Source organism: Bombina bombina, chromosome 2 (genome assembly GCF_027579735.1).
Source record: "Bombina bombina isolate aBomBom1 chromosome 2, aBomBom1.pri, whole genome shotgun sequence".
Classification (NCBI taxonomy): domain Eukaryota; kingdom Metazoa; phylum Chordata; class Amphibia; order Anura; family Bombinatoridae; genus Bombina; species Bombina bombina.
The window spans coordinates 113378847-113402920 of NC_069500.1; the positions used below are offsets into that span (position 1 = coordinate 113378847).

The 24074-nt window shown below is 34.9% G+C and overlaps 1 protein-coding gene across 1 annotated transcript in view; it reads right to left on the reverse strand.

Annotated features, from left to right (window-relative positions):
- The window catches only part of FYB1 (FYN binding protein 1), a 242792-nt gene that overhangs the window by 12996 nt on the left and 205722 nt on the right, over positions 1-24074 (reverse strand). The window contains exons 11-13 of the mRNA XM_053701223.1: positions 21659-21722; positions 17373-17510; positions 7402-7424 (exon numbers count right to left, since the gene is read on the reverse strand). Coding sequence (XP_053557198.1) covers positions 7402-7424; positions 17373-17510; positions 21659-21722 — 225 coding nt within the window. The remainder of the gene's footprint in view (positions 1-7401; positions 7425-17372; positions 17511-21658; positions 21723-24074) is intronic.

Sequence of the window (24074 nt, forward strand, 5' to 3'; positions counted from 1 at the left end):
TCAGATGAGCCAATGACAAGTTGCATATTTGTGCAGCCACTAATCACCAGCTAGCCCCACAAGTGCATTACTGCTCCTGAGTCTACCTAGGTATGCTTTGCAACAAAGGATACCAAGAGAATAAAGCACATTAGATAATCAAAATAAATTGGAAAGTTGATTTAAATTGCATGCGCTATCTGGATCATGAAAGTTTAATGCTGACTTTACTATCCCCTTAAGAATTAAGGTGGTAAAATGGTTGTGCTGTAAAGTTTGGTGGTTGTGGGGTTTAGGTATTATTATTGTTATCATTTATTTGTATAGCGCCACAAAATTCTGTAGCGCTGGGTACGAAGATAGGGGTATACAATGACAAGGATAATCTACAAGATGTGTGACCTTATTATAGACGTACAATGACAAGGATTTGTGCTAAAATACAAAACATAACAAACTAGACAAATCTAGTACAGGAGGAAGAGCTCACAGTCTACAGGTTGCGGGTGCAGAGACATAAGGTTTGGGGTAGCTTGTGACATAGATTGCAGTTGCAGCAGTGAGTCAGGCAGTTCAATAATTATTTTGGTTAGGATGAGAGATGGAGGAGAGATGGTAAACCTCTCTGAATAGGTGGGTTTTCAAGGAGCGTCTGAAGCTATACAGGTACAGTACAGGTACAGTATACGTACACTATACATCTGCTTCCTGTGCACATACCAAACTATCCTGCCTTTTAGGTAGGGATGGGCGAATGTTTCGCAACATTTGAAAAATGGCACGAATTTTAACACATTCGTTCGTTTGAATGGAATTTCGAATGTTTACATAACATTCTAACATTCGATTTTCGAATGTTTGGTTTCGAATTTTACGATTACATTCGAAAATATTCTTTTCGAAAAATTCGAATTTAGATTGTAATAGTATTTCTAATGCTTTTTCTTTAAATGTAATATTCGAATTGTGCAATATTCTAATTTAAAAAATTTGAATTTAGATTGTAATAGTATTTCTAATGCTTTTTCTTTAAATGTAATATTCGAATTATGCAATACGTGTATTCGAATTTGAAAAATTCGAATTTAGATTGTAATAGTATTTCTAATGCTTTTTCTTTAAATGTAATATTCGAATTATGCAATATTCGAATTTGAAAAATTTGAATTTAGATTGTAATAGTATTTCTAATGCTTTTTCTTTAAATGTAATATTCGAATTATGCAATACGTGTATTCGAATTCGAAAAATTCAAATTTAGATTGTAATAGTATTTCTAATGCTTTTTCTTTAAATGTAATATTCGAATTATGCAATATTCGAATTCGAAAAATTCAAATTTAGATTGTAATAGTATTTCTAATGCTTTTTATTTAAATGTAATATTCGAATTATGCAATACGTGTATTTGAGTTAGAAAAATTCGAATTTAGATTGTAATAGTATTTCTGATGCTTTTTCTTTAAATGTAATATTCGAATTATGCAATATTCGAATTCGAAAAATTCGAATTTATATTCTAATTCGAAAAATTTGAATTTATATGTTTGTAATAGTATTTCTAATGCTTTCTTTAAATGTAATATTCGAATTATGCAATATTCTATATGGAAACATTCGAAATTATATATTTGTATCTATTATGTATCAATTTACTAGATTCCCGCCCTACCACATGAACTATTGAACTTCTGAAAGTATTTGTTAAATAGAATGTTAAATTCGAAATTTCGAATGTGGACATTCGATATAATTATAAACATTCAAATTCGAAAGTGACATTCGAAAACTGTAAATAACATTCGATTTTCGAATTTTTAAGAATATTCGTTCTTATCGCCATTCGGATTTAGAATTCGAATTTCGGTAATAACATTCGTTCTACATTCGAAATTCGAAAATTTACACATTCGCCCATCCCTACTTTTAGGTAGTGTAACAGCACGCATGCCATACAAAAATAAGAAAAATCACAAATTAAATTTGGGAATTTTTTAAGTTAAAAATATAGAATCTCTAACAATCTGAAACAATATTAAAGGGAAAGTGTATGTTAAAAATGGATTTTCCACAAACGTTAAAAAAAAGGTTAACATTTCTTTAGATATGTAGCTCAGTATCCAGTTTGCCTTAGAATAGGGTTGCCAGGTGTTCAGTATTCAACTGGACAGTTCAGTATTTCTGCAGGCTGTCCAGTAAAATCTTCACAAAAATACTGGACACTTAAATTCCAGTTTTTTTAAAGTCCTTGTGTGTTAGCTAAATGTATAAGGTCTCCTATGCCTCAACACATAACAAATGTGGAGCATAAAGAAGTGGGTGGGGCAAAGGGGTCTATTAATTTCTGTTTGTGACTGTGTGTTACTGGCAGCTAAAGAGGTAAAATGATTGATTTATATGTTACTGACAGCTAAAGAGGTAAAATGATTGATTTATATGATACTAGCAGCCAGTAACATATAAATCAATCCTTGTATATGTGGGATCAAGAGTGTTGGCTAATGTAGAGCTTTTTGTGGGGTTGGGGGGGGCATTATGTGACCTCATCTACCATTGTGCTCAGTAGCCAACAGATTTCCCAATGTGCTTGAGGAGGACAGGCGGAAACCATACCTGTGAAAGAGAAGCAATCCCAATAGGTTTTCATTCAGTCATGCACAGTTTGCAGGCTGATTTAGCTGATGTGAATAAGTAACAGAATAGCTATTCATAGTTGTGCTTTTTTCAGGTTATTTTCACTCTTCTATGACATCATTGACAACAACTTAACCACGTGACTTTGAAATAATTTTAGCACCTTCAGATGTTCAACAATCACTAACATTTATATATATCCTGTAGAAAGTTAAGGTTTTCACAGTTTATTTTCACTCTGCGTTGACAACAACTTTAAGGAACATGAAAATATCACCTGAACATCGATATGTAAAAAAGGAAGATATTTACTAGATATGTGCATGGCGAAAAAATTCGTTTCGGATCGATTCGGAATTTTTCGAATTTCGGTTCGGATCGATTTGAATTTGGAAAAATTTGAATCGATTCGGTTCGGATTCATTTCCGATTCATTCGGATTCGAAGAAATTCGTCTGGATTCGGTTCGATACGGTTCGGAAATTCGGAAGTTCGGTAAGTGTTAGGTGGGATTAGACTAGTATTATGTACTGTATATTAGGTGTAACCCATAGCAGAGTGATATAACCTAATATACTGTACAATACTAGTGTAATCCATGGCCATCCAAATTTACCGAATAAATCCGAACTAATTCGGATTTATTCTATAAATTCGGCAGTATTTTAATTCGGAAATTCGGTTCGATCCGAATCTCCGAATTTTCCGAATTTCCGAATCGATCCGAAAAGAATTGCACATATCTAATATTTACCTCAAAATTTTCTAAGTATTTACACCCCATTGTAATGGGACTTTAAGCAGCCAATCAGGATACTAGTCCCAGGACTTGGACGGTAGCATGTGCAAGCACAGTCATGTTATTTCCCTGTTCAGTTTAAGAAAGCTTACTATGAAATCTCACAAGATTTCAGTGAAATCTCATGAGATAAAGCAAGGGACCTCAGCACTGCTAATGCTGATTGGCTATTGTTTTTTTTTTAACTTGCAGTTTGACTGTAGCTGAAATATAACTGTTACCAGAGCACTTACTGGTGTAAGCTGAAGAAATTTTGAGGTAAAATATTTTCCTTTTTTAAATAGAGATATTCTGGTGATATTTTCTTGTCAGCTTTTTACAGTTATGCTGCATCACTTTTGAATGATTTGGCAAATGGGTGTTACGTCCCTTCAACCACATAACTTTGAAATTATTTTGGCACCTTGAGATGTTCAACAACAACTGAATATAGATAGCACCACAATCACTAACATTTATATATATCCCATAGGAACATATGATAACTTCCTCACAGACATCTAAAACCTTTCAGCTTACTTTACAAACCCTTCAATATTCAGTTTTTTCCCCCTGTATGGATGAATACTGAAAGTAACTCCAGGACTTTCCTCGAATCAAAATGAATAACCAGGATTCCACTCAGCATGTGTCAGAACCAACATATACATATGGAGTCATCCCAAACTTCACCAACACAATACATTCACAGGGCTGGATTAACCGACGTTAGCTACCTGTAGCGAGAGTTTTGTACCAGCACTAGCTACAAGTAGTAAATCATTAGCTATCACACTTCACTCTCTACAAAACAAAGCAAGTACTCTTGTAGAGTAGCCAGAGGTTGTGGCTGCCTATACTTTTAATGGGATTTCCAAATGCATTGTAGCTAATGTCATGTCCCCATTAGGTCTAGGGATGGGCGAATGTTTCGCAACATTCGAAAAACGGCACAAATTTTAACACATTCGTTGGTTCTAATCGAATTTCGAATGTATACATTACATTCTAACATTCGATTTTCGAATGTTCGGTTTTGAATTTTATGATTACATTAGAAAATATTATTTTCGAAAAATTCGAATTTAGATTGTAATAGTATTTCTAATGCTTTTTCTTTAAATGTAATATTCAAATTATGCAATATTCGAATTTGAAAAATTCAAATTTATATGTTTGTAATAGTATTTCTAATGCTTTCTTTAAATGTAATATTCAAATTATGCAATATTCTATATAGAAACATTCAAAATGATATATTTGTATCTATTATGTATCAATTTACTAGATTCCCTCCCTACCACATGAACTATTGAACTTCTGAATAGTATTTGTTAAATAGAATGTTAAATTCGAAATTTCGAATGTGGACATTCGATATAATTATAAACATTCAAATTCGAAAGTGACATTTGAAAACTGTAAATAACATTCGAATATAGAATTTTTAAGAATATTCGTTCTTATCAACATTCAGATTTATAATTCAAATTTCGGTAATAACATTCGTTCTACATTCGAAATTCGATAATGTGTAATTACCAACATAGCTTTAGATTACAAGTGGCGCACTAGTTTCTGCGTGCATGCAATATCGTGTTTTTCTGCTTTTTGCGCACAACATAAATAGCAATCATATAACAAATTGAAAGTAATTGTGATCTTCAGGTTTGTGTGACTGAAAACCTTGCATAAAGAGTAGTGCATTATTAAAAAATTGCACAAAAATCAACAAATACATTTAAAATGACAGTTACACTCATATAAACAATATCTGATAAAAAGTATTCATAAAAATATAATATTTTTTTTTATAAGGGCTCAAAGGTATATAGTATGTGACAAGGTGTTTGACTGTATATATGTATATAATATACATATACATGTCTATGTATTTATGTGTTGTGTTTTATTGTATATTTACTGTACATATTACTTACAGGGTAATGTTCTTATTGTAAATACATATTTCTATATATCTGTATGCCTGTATATATATTCCTTTAGATATATAGGTATAGCTATCTATTTAACATTAACATTATCACATATATATATATATATTTAATATTAAAAATATAATTTTTTTTCTGTGTGATAAAAATAGGAATATAAAATATGTATATCGTGCTTCACGTTTTGCTGTTAAAGTCTAACATGGTGTGTGGTTAGGACACATGAAGAATTGCTAATCTCAAAGCGCATTTTTTAAATATTAAATATAAAAGAGTAAAAAATATTAATAATAATTCTTAAAAAAATATTATACATACTGTAGAATATTCTAAATATATCTATATATTTGACAGTATGTATAATGCGTTTTAATAATAATTATTATTAACATTTTTAATATTTTATATTTAACCCCTTAGTTACCAGACCATTTTTCAATGTTCTTGCCGTTAAGGACCAGGGCTGTTTTTACATTTTTGCGGTGTTTGTGTTTAGCTGTAATTTTCCTCTTACTCATTTACTGTACCCACACATATTATATACCGTTTTCTTGCCATTAAATGGACTTTCTAAAGAAACCATTACTTTCATCATAGCATATAATTTACTATAAATAACCCTTCACATGTATATATATTTTTTAGTAGATAACCCAAAGTATTGATCTAGGCCCATTTTGGTATATTTCATGCTACCATTTCACCGCCAAATGCGATCAAATAAAAAAATCGTTAACTTTTTAACAAACTTTAGGGTTCTCACTGAAATGACTTACAGACAGCTTGTGCAATTATGGCACAAATTGTTGTAAATGCTTCTCTGGGATCCCCTTTGTTCAGAATTAGCAGCCATATATGGCTTTGGCATTGCTTTTTAGTAATTAGAAGACCGGTAATTGCAGCTGCGCACCACGTATTACGCCCATCAATTACGTAGCTTGTAGGATTAATTTTAGCTTTAGTGTAGAGATTAGCCTCCCACCTGACACCTCCTAACCCCTGATCCCTATCAAACAGCTCTCTTTCCTCCCCCACCCCCCTATGGTCACCCCCATCTTAAGTACTGGCAGAAAGTCTACTAGAATGAAAATAAAAGCTTTTTTTTTTTTTTAATATTTTTTTTATATTCGCGGCAGTGTAGGATCCCCCTTACCCCCCAACCTCCCTGATCCCCCCCAAAAAAGCTCTCTAATCCTCCCCCTTTTTACCTATTTGCCGCCATCTTACGTACTGGCAGCTGTCAGACAGTACACTGTTTGCTGCAAATTAGGCTCATTTAAAAAATAAATAAAAAAAAGACCCATTTTTTCTGTAGTGTAGTTGCTCCCCTCAATACCATACCCCTCCCCACCCCAGATTCCTTTCCTATATCAGATTGCACATAGGATCCCCCACATTACCCCTCCTCCCCCTCCCTCCTTCCCCCTCCCTCCTTCCCCCTCACTGCCACTGCGGCTCAATATTTTTTTGTATATACCTGTAGCTTGGCTTAGCGGTCCTGCCCTCCTCCCGCCCCCCTCCAGCGATGGGCCGCCCACCCACCTCCCTCCTAACCCTCCAACACCACCATCGATCAGCACCATCGCTGGCCGATGCAGAGAGGGCCACAGAGTGGCCCTCTCTGCATTGGTTACTGCCTAAAGGGTATTGCACAATGTCTCAATATCGAGGCCTGAGAGTGACTGGAAGCGATTGCGTTCGCTTATAGCGCTCAATTTGAACGAGAACGTGCCTGGCACGTCCTCGGTCATTAAGGGGTTAATATTTTAAAAATGTGCTTTGAGATCATCAATTCTTCATGTGCGGGTTTGTGTTCCTTCTTCGCTTTCTGTTGAAGTTTATGGGTAGAATACGTTAAGGTGATTGTAATATTCTTGCATTCTGTAGCTTGCCCAGAATGTAAGGTTTAGAACGGTGTCTACTTGAGGACTACCCACTTTACGCTTTCGAGAGCGAGATTATTTATACACATGAAGCAGGTAAGTGATAAAAAGCTAAATAATGTTTTACAAATAACATGCTCTATAACAAATTGTGCCATTATTTATTACCAACCTTGAGATACCACTGGAGGTATTCTGTAAGGAGAAAAATAAACATTAGTAAGATATTTATAACAGGGATGTCCAATAAGTGCATATGAAGAGAAAGCCGGAATGCTGGAAAGCAAATGTCTTAATTGTTTTAAACTATTAAAGTAAACAGGCTACGTAAAATATTCTTATGTATAAACAAGGTTAAAATAAAACATTTTAGCTAAATGTATGCCACTGTTTGACTTGCTCAGTAACAATATCTACCTGACACTAGTTGATGCACATGAAAAAACAATCTTAACACATTTATAAAATAGGCATAATTTAACATATTTTTGCCAAAGTTGGCTATGATCATGAGAAATACATACTTTGTTCAAAAGGCAGAGATCCCAGAAAATGTTATATCACATCCTAAATAATGTTACAATGCTCTTCTTTTGTTTAATTTGCTTAATTCTCAGCCTGAGAATTAAGCAAATTAAAAAAAAGAAGAGCATTTCTTTCTGACAGACTTTCTAATGGTCACAGAGGTGTCCTCTGTTAGAGAGACCCCCTCCAGGTCCCATTAGACTCTCTAATGGGGGCTGGAGGGGACTCTTTCTAACAGAGACTCTCTGATGGTCACAGAGATAGCCTCTCTGTACTTGTTTGCACTTGCACAGGGAGTAGCCCGCACTCGGTGTCTGAACACCTAAGGCCAGCCCTGTTCAGAAACCTTTGTTGAAAAAAATATATCTAGGTGGACTAAGGAGCCACAATGCCCTAATGGGAGCTATCTGCTGATTGGTTGCTATATAAATATATGCCTCTTGTCACTGACTCACACAATGAGATTACATATACGGAGCACGCTTGAGCACCAGCGCTGAAGCCCGCGCCGCACGTAATATCACCTCGCACATCAGGGTATTACATATACGGCGCTTATGAAATGAAGCGTAAATTCAAATTTCTGGAGTCGCCAGTGACTTACAGCACTTTAGAGACTGCCGGCGCTGAAGAAAATTAAAAAAACAACACAAAAATCTCCCGTAAAAGTCTAACCCGCCTCCCAAAAAAACCCCTGACACGTAAAACCCCTATATCCACCATCAAACCCACATCGAAACTAATATTAAAAATATTAACCCCTAAGCCGACAACGCAATATGCTTAATAAAACTATTAACCCCATAATCCGCAATTTACCCACATCGCAAATGACCTAATAAAAGTTTTAACCCCTAAATCCGCCAACCCCAACATCGCAAACTACCTATTAAAACTATTAACCCCTAATCCGCCATTAACCCACAACGTAATAAACCTAGTAAACTATTAACCCCTAATCCGCCAAACCCACACAACGCAATAATGCTAATAAATCTATTAACCCCTAAACCGCCAAAGCCCACAATGCAAAAAACTAATCACTAAGCCCCCTAAACTAACACCCCCTAAATTAACCTATTACATAAATTAAAATAAAACTAAATTACAATTAAAATAAAAAAACTAACATTACTTTAAAAAAAAAAAAAACTAAGTTTAAATTAAGCTAAAATTACAGAAAAAAAAGTCTAACATTACAGAAAATAAAAAATAAAATTATCAAAAATAAAAAAATTATACCTAATCCCTATAAAAATAAAGAAGCCCCCCTAAAATAAAAACACCCCCTAATCTAATACTAAACTACCAATATCCCTTAAAAGGGCCTTTTGTAGGGCATTGCCCTAAGTTAAACAGCTGTTTTCCTTAAAAAAATACTAAGTCCCCCTCTAAACGTAAACCCCCCACCCACCAAACCCCACAAAATAAAAATAAAAACTAACACTAAAAAAACCTAAACTACCCATTGCCCCTAAAGGGGCATTTGTATGGGCATTGCCCTTAAAAGGGCATTCAGCTCTTTTACTGATCTTAAAAAGGGCATTCAGCTCTTTTAAGGGTGCCAATAACCCTAATCTAAAATATAAAAACCCCACAAAAGTTTAAAAAAAAAAGCCTAACTCTAAACCCCAGATAGGTACTCACGGTTCCTGAAGTCTGGTGGTGAAGTCTTCTTCCAAGCGGCGATCGATTCCTGAAGTCTGTCATTGAAGTCTTCTTCCAAGCGACTACCTCTTCTATCTTCATCCAGGACCGCGGAACTGAAGACCTGTGACCGCGGAGCCATGAAGTGTGGAGGACCCTCTTTGTACGATCTCCGCCGTACACTGAATATTAAATTCTAGGTACGCGATTAAAAATGGCGTCCCTTGAATTCCTATTAACCTGATTTGATTCTTAAAATTCAAATCAGACAATAGGATTAGAGCTACTGAAATCCTATTGGCTGTTCAAATCAGCCAATAAGATTCCAGTAGCTCTCATCCAATTGGCTGATTTGAATTTGAAGAATCAAATCAGCCAATAGGAATTCAAGGGACGCCATCTTTAAAGGGACACTAAAAACATGCTTAAAATCCTTAAATCTTGCTCCTTCTAATCAATCAAAATCAAGTTAGCATGAATGTCTATGCCAACTTGTCATCTTACCCCAAATTGTTCAAAAAAAGTATAACAATGGTTTACCTGTGCTCTTTGCTAGTATGCATGCTGCCATATTGTGACGTGCGTTACACACAGATACACCAGTCACATGACACACACGCATATTGTTCTATTATGTATTTGCTGCTTAGAGGAATCCCATCTGCAGCACACGCTCACTGTGATGCATGCAGCAGCAGCACATGTGATTCTTGTAGAGCGGGTGCTGCATTGTTTGTAGAGCTATTGTTTCAAATGTGACTAATAGTAATAAGTATTTTCAACATAGTAATACATAAGTTAGTAAATGCACGGCTTCAGGAACAAGAATTGAAAGTAGCAAGCTCTGGGGAAGAAATGGGAGATCAGCCCGGAAATAAAGGCTAAGCCTTGCATAGGAAAATACAAGCTCCGGTTATTTCAAATGGTTGCCAAGCACTCCTGACCCTGCAGTGCATAATACTGCACTGGGAGATCCTTACACTTCCAGCCTGAAAGTTAGATTACTCCTTGGGCTCAAAGTGTGACTCCTACTGCCGGCTAAGTGATTGACATTAGTTTGAACATGCTCCCCAGTATGTAGAGTTTCCAGACGCTGGTAACAGGCTGCAGTTGTGGGGTTTGCAAATGCTCCCTGGCAGTGACAGACTAGGCTGCCTTTTGTTAGCCGGCAGTAGGAGTCACACTTTGAGCCCAAGGAGTAATCTAACTTTCGGGCTGGAAGGGTAAGGATCTCCCAGTGCAGGATTTAAGGATTTTAGCAGGCAGGTGTTAAGTGTCCCTTTAATCACGTACTTTGAATTTACTATTCAGTATACGGCGGAGATTATACAAAGAGGATCCGCCACGCTCCATGGCTCCGCGGTTGTCGGTCCTGCTCTGATGTCATCTCCACTCCGGCTTGGTCTTGGATGAAGAAAGAAGAGGTCCCCGCTTGGAAGAACACTTCACCGCCAGACTTCAGGAACCAGTCGCCGCTTGGAAGAAGACTTCACCGCCTGGAACAGGACCTTCTCCGCCGGACTTCAGGATCCGGTCGCCCCTTGGAAGAAGACTTTACTGCCTGGAACAGGACTTTCTCCGACAGGAACAAACCTGGGGGTTAGATTTCGGCTTTTTAAAACTTTTTTTTTTTTTAGATTAGGCTTATGGGCCTTCTTAAAAGAGCTGAATGCCCTTTTAAGGGCAGTAAAAGAGCTGAATGCCCTTTTAAGGGCAATTCCATTACAAATGCCCCTTTAGGGGCAATGGGTAGTTTAGGTTTTTTAGTGTTAGGTTTATTTATTTTGGGGAGTTTGGTGGGTGGTGGGTTTTACTGTTGGGGGGACTTATAATTTTTTTTCACTGCAAAAGAGCTGTTTAACTTAGGGCAATGCCCTACAAAAAACCCTTTTAAGGGCTATTGGTAGTTTTGCATTAGATTAGAGGGTGTTTTTATTTTGTTTTTGTTTTTTGATTTTCATAGGGATTAGGTATAATTTTTTTATTTCGGATAATCTTGTTTATTATTTTATGTACTGTTAGACTTTTTTATTTTCTGTAATTTTAGTTTAATTTAAACTTAGTTGTTTTATGTTTAAAGTAATGTTAGGTTTTTTATTTTAATTGTTTGTAATTTCGTATTATTAATTTAGGTAATTGGGTTTAATTTAGGGGGTGTTAGGCTAGGGGGCTAAGTAATTTAATTAGTTATTTGCGTTGTGGGTTTTGGCGGATTAGGGGTTAATAGTTTTAATAGGGACTTTGTGATGTGGGTTATTGGCGAATTAGGGGTTAATAGTTTCAATAGGGACTTTGCTATGTGCGTTAATGGTGGATTAGGGGTTAATACATTTATTAGGTAATTTGCAATGTTGGGGTTGGCGGATTTAGGGGTTAAAACTTTAATTATTAGTTGTGATGTGGGTTTGATGGCGGATATAAGGGTTAATACTTTAATTAGACATATTGCGTTGTGAGGGGTTGTCAGTTTCGGGGTTAATACTTTTATTATTAATTGTGATGGGGCTTGATGTCAGATATAGGGGTTAATATACTTAATTAGTTATTGAGGTGGGGGATTGTGGTTGACAGATAGATAGATATTGCGCATGCGTTAGGTGTTAGTTAATATTTTCAGGCAGTTATGGGAGTTATGGTGCTCACATACTCAGCGCAAGGCTTGCTGCTGCAGCTGCCTTTGTGTGGCGAGGTGTAAATGGAGTAAAATTTCTCAATTTTCGCCACGTAAGTCCTTGCCCTGAATATGTTATACCGATTTGCGACGCAGTTCTATGTTAGCTTACGGGAGTAACAATTGCGGCCGATGGGTAAAATATACGTGCCGCATTTATATGCAGTGCCGTATATGTAATACCAAAATTGCGTAAGAACTGTTGGCCCCCGGCTTTTGCGGGCGACGCTGTATATGTAATAGAGCCCAATGTGTTCAGCTAGCTCCTAGTAGTGCATTGTTGCTCCTTCAACAAAGGATATCAATAGAATCTGGTAATAGAAGTAAATTAGAAAGTTTTTTTTAAGTTGTATGCTCTATCTGAATCATGAAAGAAAAATTTGCGTTTCATGTCCCTTTAACCTACCTACTACTTTAAGGGAATTCACAGTTTTGCAGAGTCTATACAGCTTCAGCATACTATTTTTAGACACTGCAATATAAAGGCTGTTGATTACCTCCAAGACTTACACCAGCGTTCCCTCTAAGGCCAGTTTTGTGAGCGGTTCCAGCAGTGAATCAGTTAATTAGAGCAATTAGCAAACACTAAACAAGGCAAATTGCAAGGTATGGTTCCCTTATTAACCATTTCATTGCTGGGCTGCTAAAAAAAACTGTTTTTAGAGGGAACACTGACTTGCTCCTGTAAATTTAGTGTGTGCACATGCACCAGGGTTGCCACTTAAAACACTTTTTAAATGACCTTTTTATTTAAAAGTGTCTTACAATAGTGTCAGTATGCTATTCACATAATATAATATCTCTTTAAAAAAATTTCTGTAATAGTCATAGGATACAGCTCAGTTAAACAATATATATCTTAAACATGATTATATATCACACTGTTTACATCTTTATACAAAGGCTCTCAAATATACATGAATAAAATTGTATGAAGTTGTTAAAGGGACACTGAACCCAAATTTTTTATTTTGTGATTCAGATAGAGCATGAAATTTTAAGCAACTTTCTAATTTACTCCTATTATCAAATGTTTTTTATTCTCTTGGTATCTTTATTTGAAATGCAAGAATGTAAGTTTAGATGCCGGCCCATTTTTGGTGAACAACCTAGGTTGTCCTTGCTGATTGGTGGATAAATTCACCCACCAATCAAAAACTGATGTCCAGAGTCTGAACCAAGAAAAAAGCTTAGATGCCTTATTTTTTATATAAAGATAGCAAGAGAACGAAGAAACATTGATAATAGGAGTAAATTTGAAAGTTGCTTAAAATTGCATGCTCTATCTGAATCACAAAATAAATATTTTGGGTTCAGTGTCCCTTTAAGTAATAATAAAAGCTGGGCTGCGCCAACCTTAAACTAGGAAATTACAGTAAATAGCAATTAAAATTGTAATTTTATTAGCAACATTGAAACTGTTTTACAATCCATTTCATCTCCATTGCTATGCCCGTTAAGAACAGATATTCCTGCACTGATCAAGCAGTCACTGTGTAGAATGTTACTGTGTCAGGGGTTTAAATACTGCAGTATGTCCTCTCTAGGGGCATCAGAAAAACACAATTTTCAGAGGTAAATAACAGAAAATAGGCAAAAACAATAATGAAAGTAAGATGTACATTCCCCCCCCCCCACACTTTTTCCTAAGCCTAATTGGTAAATTATATTTTCAGTTTAATGTGTTTTTAATGGCAAATAATTAAAGGGACACTAAACATTTTTTCTTCATCATTACATTCTGTTGAATCGGGGACCTCAACTCTCCCTCTATGAGTTTGATTTATCAAACCCTTCACTTCCCTTCGACTGTAGGTTCGCACAAGAGAACCAGCAGCCAGGATTTATCAAGTCACCGCTGCTTCCTACCCTCTTCCCCACCTCTTAGGTTGAGATTTTAAATCTCCCCGGTCTCGTCCAACCAAGGAGATTTACAGCTCCTGCCCACGCGTGATTGGCTGTGCACAGGCAGGGGGAGGGGTTGCACGCGAGTGCAAAATAGTGCTTGTGTGCAATGTTAAATTCGGGCAGCAGATTGCTGCTCGCCAGAGGAAAGCTGGGGCGGACAGGGGCAAATATGTACGCCCATGATTGATAAATCGAGCCCTATTATATATACTTTTCTTACTCCCTTGAATGCTTTTTTAAAAATAAAAATATTTAGGACGGTAACTAAATCATCTGCTGTAATCTAGGCTAGCAGAACACTTTTGTGCATTTCTGCTTGTACCATCTGGCTGCCTACTTTATGTAAATACCGTTTGTACTGCTCATGTGACTGCCACCATACAGAGCCATTTACACGTAAGCCGCATTTACACAAAGTAGTTATGTAAGCAGAAACACCTGAGTGTGGTCTAATACGGTAAATTGCAGCAGGCAATTCAGCTTCTTATTCCCTGTACTACCTGAAAGGCTGACAATGTATAGAAGGGTAAGTGATATGGGGTTTTGAAAAATATAGATAGAAACAGAGTTGGGGACCCACACTGGGGCAGATGATTAGATTTATAACAGTATATTGAAATTAATTTTTTTATTTTTTTTAAGTTTAATGGCCATTTAATTTTGTGTTCAAACATAAATGTAACTATTTTTTATTATCTAATAATAACCAGTACAATCTGATTAGTTAATTATGCTAAGAATCTTATTTATCTTGCATGTAATTAACTTAACAACATGGTTATTTGATAAAGATTATATATAAAATATCTGAAATGTTATTAATGGAAGGAAAACTTGTTAGCTATAAAATAATAATCATAAAAATTAAATTAACTCAGTAAAATATCACAGGATGCATGAATACAACATTTATAAAATTCATCTTATGCATTTACTGCCTTTAGGGCACTTCCTGAGAAGCTGTAGAATTTTATCAGCAATCTAAAATATATAATTATTTGTTGTGACTACTGACATAGAGAAGATTTATCTGAGACACTGCAATGTTAGTTTAATATATAGCAAAGCTTCATAAAATCAGATGCATTTATACACACATTCTTAATAATTGAAAGAAATGTAATCTGTTGAAGGGCCCAATTCTCTGATATTTGCCAGCATGGAGTTGAAGTATCTTGGTGACCCTTGCATGGGCAAGTCTCACATAATTCTCTAAAAAAGAAGGTTGACCCGGCACTCATAACAAAATATTTTTTTAAGAAAATTCTGCTTTCAGTTAGGAATTTCCACTTGCCCAGACTGTGAAACTCAATTTTAAAATTGAAAGATAAGAACAATTTGAATGGATGAAATTGTGAACGAAATACGATTTCTATTGTGTACATTGAATATGATTTTTCTTCTTTAAATAAGAATTTATTGTGTAAATTAAAGTTTCATTGTGCTGCATGTTTTAATTACAATTTATACAGTGTTCTTGTTAAATTGCTAATGTTATTGAGCACTATACTGCAATGTATGTTTTCTCTTTCACATACCGAAATATACAGTTTGCTCTTAGCAAGGTACACGGCTAATTTGCTTTTTGAGAATCCTGTGAATGTAGCACTGATCAATCTTTTTAGACTATCTCGTCTGAGCTGAGATGCTTAGAGAATTGGGCCCTTAGTGGTAAGCTATTGATAATTTATACAGCAGTTAGTAAAATCACAGTTGAGATTTGTTATTAGCCAGAACAGAAAGAAGGAATCACACAGAAGTGGCTACTTTTGTTAAAATACAAACAGAAAATATTCCATTAAAAATAAAGCTGCTTTAAATGCGGCATTTAGATATGTGATGTTGGCAGGTTTGGTTCTTAATGATGATAACAAAGGTTGCAATAAAGATACACATTGAGAAGTAGTAGCGAACCTACGCAACTTTTTTGGGCCCCCCAAAGGTAACTCAGTAGGTCAGCCAACACATCCCTCCTCTCAGTGCCAAGAATAAGGACAAACTCAGGCTCCAGAGCATTCGGCCACGCTTACCCTTCTTTCTGGAACTCTTTACCATGCGCAATCAGAGAGGCACCGTCCTTACAGACTTTTAAAAAAAAAGCTAAAGACCCACCTCTTCCATCAGGCATTCAGTCCACTTATCTGACCTTCAGAAACTCCTAACTTTTATGTCTTATGTTGGTATATTTGTAAAGTGCTTTGAGTCTCACAGGGAGAAAAGCGCTATATAAATCGCAAATTATTATTATATATTATTATAAACAAGAATAATAATAAACATGCTGCCCTGTATAATGGTTTTGAGTATGGATAGATATATAGATAGATAGATCTACCTGCAACCTGCACTAATAAAAGTCTCACCTTCATTAGGAGTACACATTCTGCACATATATATCGGGACTGCTATGGGCCCTGGTGCAACTGCACCTGCTCTACCAATGATAGTTCCGCCTTGTGAAAAGGTTAGAGTCCTGAACCATCTCAAATTTTAATGGGAAAATCATTGTTGGGAAGATTTGACTCTCTTTTCCCCCTACAACTCTTTCTCCTTTATAAATGGCATAATTTGAGGACAATCTAGCTACATCCCTGAAAATCTCCTCCTCCTCTATAATCCCACCCTTGCTCCGCCCATGAGGCACCACCTCCAATTATTTTGGCTCTACCCCCTGCATTACTACAGCTCTGTAGTAATCTAGTACTACTACTATTACTTCTACTACTAGTCTGCTAAGATTCACCCCAGATTCACAGCTTCCAATTGCATCTAAGAAATATTTAGAGGTGGGTAAATTGTAGAGGGTTGGTCATCATTTTCTACAGCTTCTTTCTGTTTTTCTCAACAAAATCACTTTTTTTCTAAATGTACTTATTACCTTGTCCTGCTTAGAGGGCATTTAACAAACATGACTACTTTACAGACGTATGGGTGTTAACACCTTTGAGAATTGATTGGGGGAAATGTTGTTTGAAGACTAGGGGCTGCTTGCTTTCTACATATTCTGTCATTTGAACCTTATGACAATGCAGTCAATGAATCTCTTAACCAATTAACAATACTATAAACAAGTATGGACATGAGTGGATCTATATTTTTTAAGTATGATAAGACACCATTTGTTTAACCACTGCCTGGCAGTGCTAGGGTATTACACTAGCTTTGTTACACGGTCACTGGGTCAAGCACCTGCATGTCCTAAACCAACATATAGGAAAAGATACCTGCAGCTACATATCAGAATAATCGTTTGTTAAATGTTTATATAAAGGCAATTGGGTTAATTTTTAAGGTGAAGCAAATACTGATTATAAATTTGTGGAATTAGTTTGATTATGCCAGTGAATTAGTAATTCTTGTTAGCATTAGTGTATTCAGTTTGAGATTCTTACAAGACAATATCACTTTCATCGTTGTCTTCTTTTGCTGCGTTGTCAGATGCACTTTTCTTTCTGGAATCATTTGATTTCCTCTTGGTAAACAAACCCCACGTCCAGTTGTTTTTTTTATCTTCTTCCTGTGGTACAGAGCTTTGCAGTGTGTAGAAAGCATCATTGATTTCAGAATCTTGAATGTTTTTTGTGTGCAAATTATTGTTTTCTTGATTAATATTGAAATGAGTGCACAAGGAGGATTGCACTTAAACATGTTCTATCATACATATGAGTAACATTTAAACATGATGCATTTTTATGTATGAAAGAATGAAGCAACAGCTACTTAAATACAAGTATCAGATGTGTTCTTTGTCACTTCCAACAATCTAATGCTTAATGGTAATTAGCAGGAACTACCAATCAACTAGGGATGGGCGAATGTATTGCAACATTCGAAAAATGAAACGAAATTCAAAACAAATGAACAAATGTGCTAAAATTCAAGTGTTTGTACAACATTTTAACATTTGTTTAATGTAATAGTATTTTTAATGCTTTCTTTAAATGTAATATTCAATTTGAATTTTCTAATAATTCGATTTGAATTAGGCAATATTCAAATTCGAAAAATTTGAATTTATATATTTGTTTTAGTATTTCTAATGCTCTCTTTAAATGTAATATATTTAAATTATGCAATATTTGCATTCGAAAAAATTCAAATTTATATATTTGTATTAGTATTTCTAATGCTCTCTTTAAATGTAATATTCAAATTATGCAATATTTGCATTCGAAAAATTTGAATTGATATATTTGTATTAGTATTTCTAATGCTTTCTTTAAATGTGATATTCAAATTATGCAGTATTCGAAATAGAAACATTCAAATTTATATATTTGTATCTATTATGTATCAATTTACTAAATTTCCTACTGCATGAAGTATTAAACTTCTGAATAGTATTTGTTAAATCGAATTTGAAATTTTGAATGTGGACATTCGATCTAATTAAATCTAATTATAAACATTCAAATTTTAAAGTGACATTTGAAAACTATAAATACATTCATTCTTATCAACATTCGATTATGAAAATCGAATTTCTACAATATTTGAATTTCTAACATTCAAATTCAAATATAAACACATTCGCCCATCCCTGCAATCAACCAATTAGCTATTTAGTTTCAACTAACATTTCAAAAGCTTCTTAATACAATGTTACATTAACTTCATAATGTTCAAACATTTAGATTAGAAAATATTTACAATATTGTTGGAGGGCTTTTTAAGAACATTTACAAAATTTTTAGCTTCTAGAATTTATCATAAATATGTTTTTTTATTACTTTTAACATTTTGTCTTTTTTTCTGTTTTAAACTGTTTTCCCTTTCATAATAACAACCATCAGGTTTAAAAGTTTTCAAATTGCCTATTTTTTGTCTGAGAGGATTACTGAAAACACCAAGGAACCCTGTTTTAAAATGCATGATCAATAAAGTTCAATCAGAAAAAAAAAAATACATTTCCAGAAAATAATGAAGCAGGACCTCAAATGATTAAGTGGATAATGTACTAAAGTGCAGACCACTTATATAGCAAATCCCCTTGCCTCAAATTGTCATTGCAGTATGTTACAGTATATGTGATATTCAAGTTTATTGATTAATATTGAAGTGCACTGTATTTACATCTTGATGGCAGAGATGTGTTGTCCAGTGACAACTTTAAAATAATGCAAAGCACAATCCTGGTATTTAGTGGTGGAAAAAAATATATTTAGTCTCATAAATCTAAAGTAGCAAAATATAAGTACTAGTAAAGTTTAATTAACTGAAAAGTGATAGAAAAAGGACTTATGTTTGTGTCTGTTTAAATAGGAGATTATTATATAGAGACATTCCCTAAGGACCTATTATAGGTTTGTGTAGAAAGAAAATAGTAGTTTAATATAACTGCCAGTGTACCTTAAAGTAAATGTAAATTTTGATGAACCAGTGCCCGGTTTTTAATAATCCTAATAAAAACAGGGGCACTTTCATTCATCAAACTTTACATTTCACTGGTTTTGTTAAAATACTTACCTTTTCTTTGTGTAAGCCTCTCCAGCGCTTCCCCCGCCCGTCGAAAGCCTCTTCCTACGTCAGAAATGACGATCCCAGCCTTCCTCCAATCACGGCGTTGCTTTAGGCAATGATTCCCCTGGGGGGGAAGCAGTGATTGGAGTATGCCAGAATCGTCATTGCTGACATATGAAGAGGCTTGCGACGGGCTGGAGAAACGCTGGAGCGGCCTTCAAGAAGAAAAGGTAAGTATTTTAACAAAACAAGTGAAATGGTAAGTTTGATGAATGAAAGTGCCCCTGATTTTAATAGGATTTAAAAAAAATGGGCACTCATTCCGCAAACTTTACATTCACTTTAAATTCTAGCAAAAAAACGTAAAAAATAGTAATTTCCCAAATTATTTTGCAAGTGGAAACTATACATAAGGTGTATGTGTTCTATATTTGGGTAGATCACTGGTAATGTTTTATGAAGAGGCCACTATAGGGAGGACATATCAATTCTATGCAATCTGCCACTTAGTAGCTTGATGTCTTTCGTGTATATGTGTTTGTGTGTGTTTATGTGTATATGTGTGTGTTAGTGTTAATAAATGTGTGTTTGTGTGTGTGTTTATGTGTATATGTGTGTCAGTGTTTAGAAATGTGTGTTTGCGTGTGTATTTATGTGTATATCTGTGTGTCAGTGTTTATAAATGTGTTTGTGTGTGTTTATGTGTATTTGTGTGTGTGTCAGTTTTTATTTGTATGTGTTTATGCGTATGTGTGTGTGTATCAATGTTTATATATGTCTGTGTGTGCATTTATGTGTATGTGTGTGTGTCAGTGTTTGTGTGTGTATGAGTGTGTGTTTATGTGTATGTGTGTGTCAGTGTTTATATATGTGTTTATGTGTGTATGAGTATGTATATGTGTTTGTGTGTGTGTGTGTGTATATATGTATGTGTGTATGAGTGTGTTATGTGTGTATGTATATTTATGTGTGTATGTGTGTGTTAGTAGTAAAACAAGAGGGTCTCTAATAGTCTGTTTTTATCTGGTGATTCCCCAACCCAGCCCCAAGGCACCTAACATTTAATCAGCTGATAATTGTATTTCACTGAATACTTCAGTTAGAAAAAGACAACCTACTGAAATTGAGAATATATCAGAAGCTACATTAAGGGCAAGATTTAAGATGAGGTGAAAGTACCCGATCGGTTGCAGGTGCACTAATTTGAGCCTGCAACTGATATTTATGAAGCAATGGTTTAAACTGCTGCTTCATAAACTCTCTTGGGCAAACTGGAGTTGGCGGATGAAAATCACCCCGGAATTATTTAAACAGGGTGATTGACAAGCCCTACTTTCACGCAATTGGTTGGGTGAGGGTAGGGGGACGGCATTGCACGAGTGTTCCCTCATGCAATGATAAATATGGGGAACATAAGAGCCTCACAATTTGCAATCAAGTGACTTGTGAATCCTGTCTGGTCGCAAATTGATAAATCTTGCCCTGAGGCTCCATTTTGCATGGGAAGTCATAAATAAGACATGATAAAGCAGAGAGTTGTCATATTTAAAAGGACATGAGAGCCAAAATTAGATGTTAGTTATTTAAACAGAGCTTGCAATTAAAATGAAAAAAAAAAAAAAAATCAAATTTACTTTTAGTATCAAATTTCTTCTTTAGGTATCCTTTGCTAAAGAGCATACCTATGTAAGCCAATGAAAATGCATGTGTCTTTAACACTCTGTGGCAGCAGTGTTTCAGCAAGGTATCACAGAGTGCAAAACCACATGCACGCTCCTGAGCCCTCTTAGATTTACTCTTTAACATAAGATTCCAAGACAACAAAATAAAATTTGATAAAAATAAGTAGCATGGAAAGTTGTTTAAAATCGCATGTTCTATCTAAATCACGAAAGTTTAATTTTAACTTTAGTGTCCCTTTAAAGCTGACACAACAGAAAGAAACATACATTGTATAAGGAATTTCTTGTCAATAAAATGACATATGTTCAGCCTCATTAATGATCAATAGAGGTCATCCGTGCCAAATACAAAACTGTTTTGCATAAAAAAACACTTTATTTTTTCAACTTACAGGATATGCTGTGTATATATATATATATATATATATATACACAGTATATATATATATATATATATATATATATATATAAAATATAAATTATTTCCCACACTAAATCCATTTGAACTACAGTTAAATAAATAAATAAACCCATACCTGCCAATACCTTCATCATCCACTCCATCATAAATGTCCTCCTCACTGGGTGGAGGTGGAAATGCTGCTTAAACAAACAACATTGGTTAATTTTTTATATTTTATTGCTCAAATGTTAAAAGAAGTTACTTTGATTGACAGACATATATTTTATAATTCAGTCCTCCAGCCTTAAATAACAACAGATTAGTAAATACAAATTGTATAAAATACTCAGTGAAGCATGTGCACTCCAAACTGTGTTTTACAGAATAATTAGTTACTGCTGATATTTGAGTTCATTAATAATTTACAGGGTCGATAATAAGGGCTTGTAATGACTAAGCTGGGAATATCGTACTCAAAATGTTTCCATCATTTAGACATGTTTGTTTATTTATTTATTTTACCTGAAAAAAAAGTACACAGTGCTTAAGTTTAAAGGGACATTATACTCAACAAATGTTTGTCATACATTTGAAAGAGGACTGTTTTGTTTCAGTGTTTAAAAATATATATTTTTGCATGACAGAAGGTTGAGCTAAAACTGTTTATTTTGTTTATCAATGGAACAGGAAGTGCATTTCTGTGCATCACCAGTCTGTGGGAAAGAAGTTCAATGGCTGTAAAGGAAGATTCCCTCAGCTCTATTGTAGGACAGTGACTCATCCTTAGATGCATAAGAACAAATAATTCTTATTTTCAGCACAGGAACATGTGTTTTATTAAAAAAAAACCAACTCCTTGGCCTAATTTTGATGGCAGAAAAAAATAAATAATTAGTTCAATATATTTAAATTGAAACTAACACCATACAGTTGTGTACTTCCTGTTAATGGTTTATATAAGCAGCTCCTACATCTTTGCTGGGTATTCATAACCATAACAGGAATATGTATTTAATAAAATGTCCTCTTTTAAATTAAACAAATTAAAAAATGACTACAACATCACTTTAAAGGGACATAAAACCCAATAATTTTCTTTCAGGATTCAGATAGAACATGTGTTTTTTAAAAAGGTTTCAATTTACTTATATTATCAAATTTGTTTACTTCTTTTGTTATGCTTTGTTGAATGAGCAGCAATGTACTGCAGGGAGCTAGCTGAACACACCTATGAAAAGAGGCATTTGTGTGTAGCCACCAATCAGCAACAGGCATTACTGCTACTGAGCCTACCTAGGCATGTTTTTTAAACTATGGACACTTACGGCTAGATTTAGAGTTTTGTCGGTAACGACCCGCGTAGCTAACGCTGGCTTTTTTCTGGCCGCACCTTTAAAATAACTCTGGTATTGAGAGTCCACAGAATGGCTGCGTTAGGCTCCAAAAAAGGAGCGTATAGCATATTTAACGCAACTTCAACTCTCAATACCAGAGTTGCTTACGGACGCGGCCAGCCTCAAAAACGTGCTCATGCACGATTCCCCCATAGGAAACAATGGGGCTGTTTGAGCTGAAAAAAAACCTAACACCTGCAAAAAAGCTGCGTTCAGCTCCTAACGCAGCCCCATTGTTTCCTATGGGGAAACACTTCCTACGTCTGCACCTAACACTCTAACATGTACCCCGAGTCTAAACACCCCTAACCTTATACTTATTAACCCCTATTCTGCCGCCCCCACTATCGCTGACCCCTGTATATTATTTTTAACCCCTAATCTGCCGCTCCGTAAACTGCCGCTACTTACATTATCCCTATGTACCCCTAATCTGCTGCCCCTAACACCGCCCAGCACTATATTATATTTATTAACCCCTAATCTGCCCCCCACAACGTCGCCTCCACCTGCCTACACTTATTAACCCCTAATCTGCCGAGCGGACCGCACCGCTATTATTATAAAGTTATTAACCCCTAATCCACCTCACTAACCCTATAATAAATAGTATTAACCCCTAATCTGCCCTCCCTAACATCGCCGACACCTAACTTCAATTATTAACCCCTAATCTGCCGACTGGAGCTCACCGCTATTCTAATAAATGGATTAAATGGATTAACCCCTAAATCTAAGTCTAACCCTAACACTAACACCCCCCTAAATTAAATATAATTTTAATCTAACGAAATTAATTAACTCTTATTAAATAAATTATTCCTATTTAAAGCTAAATACTTACCTGTAAAATACATCCTAATATAGCTACAATATAAATTATAATGATATTATAGCTATTTTAGGATTAATATTTATTTTACAGGTAACTTTGTATTTATTTTAACCAGGTACAATAGCTATTAAATAGTTAAGAACTATTTAATAGCTAAAATAGTTAAAATAATTACAAATTTACCTGTAAAATAAATCCTAACCTAAGTTACAATTAAACCTAACACTACACTATCAATAAATAAATTAAATAAAATACCTATAATTATCTACAATTAAACCTAACACTACACTATCAATAAATAAATTAAATACAATTCC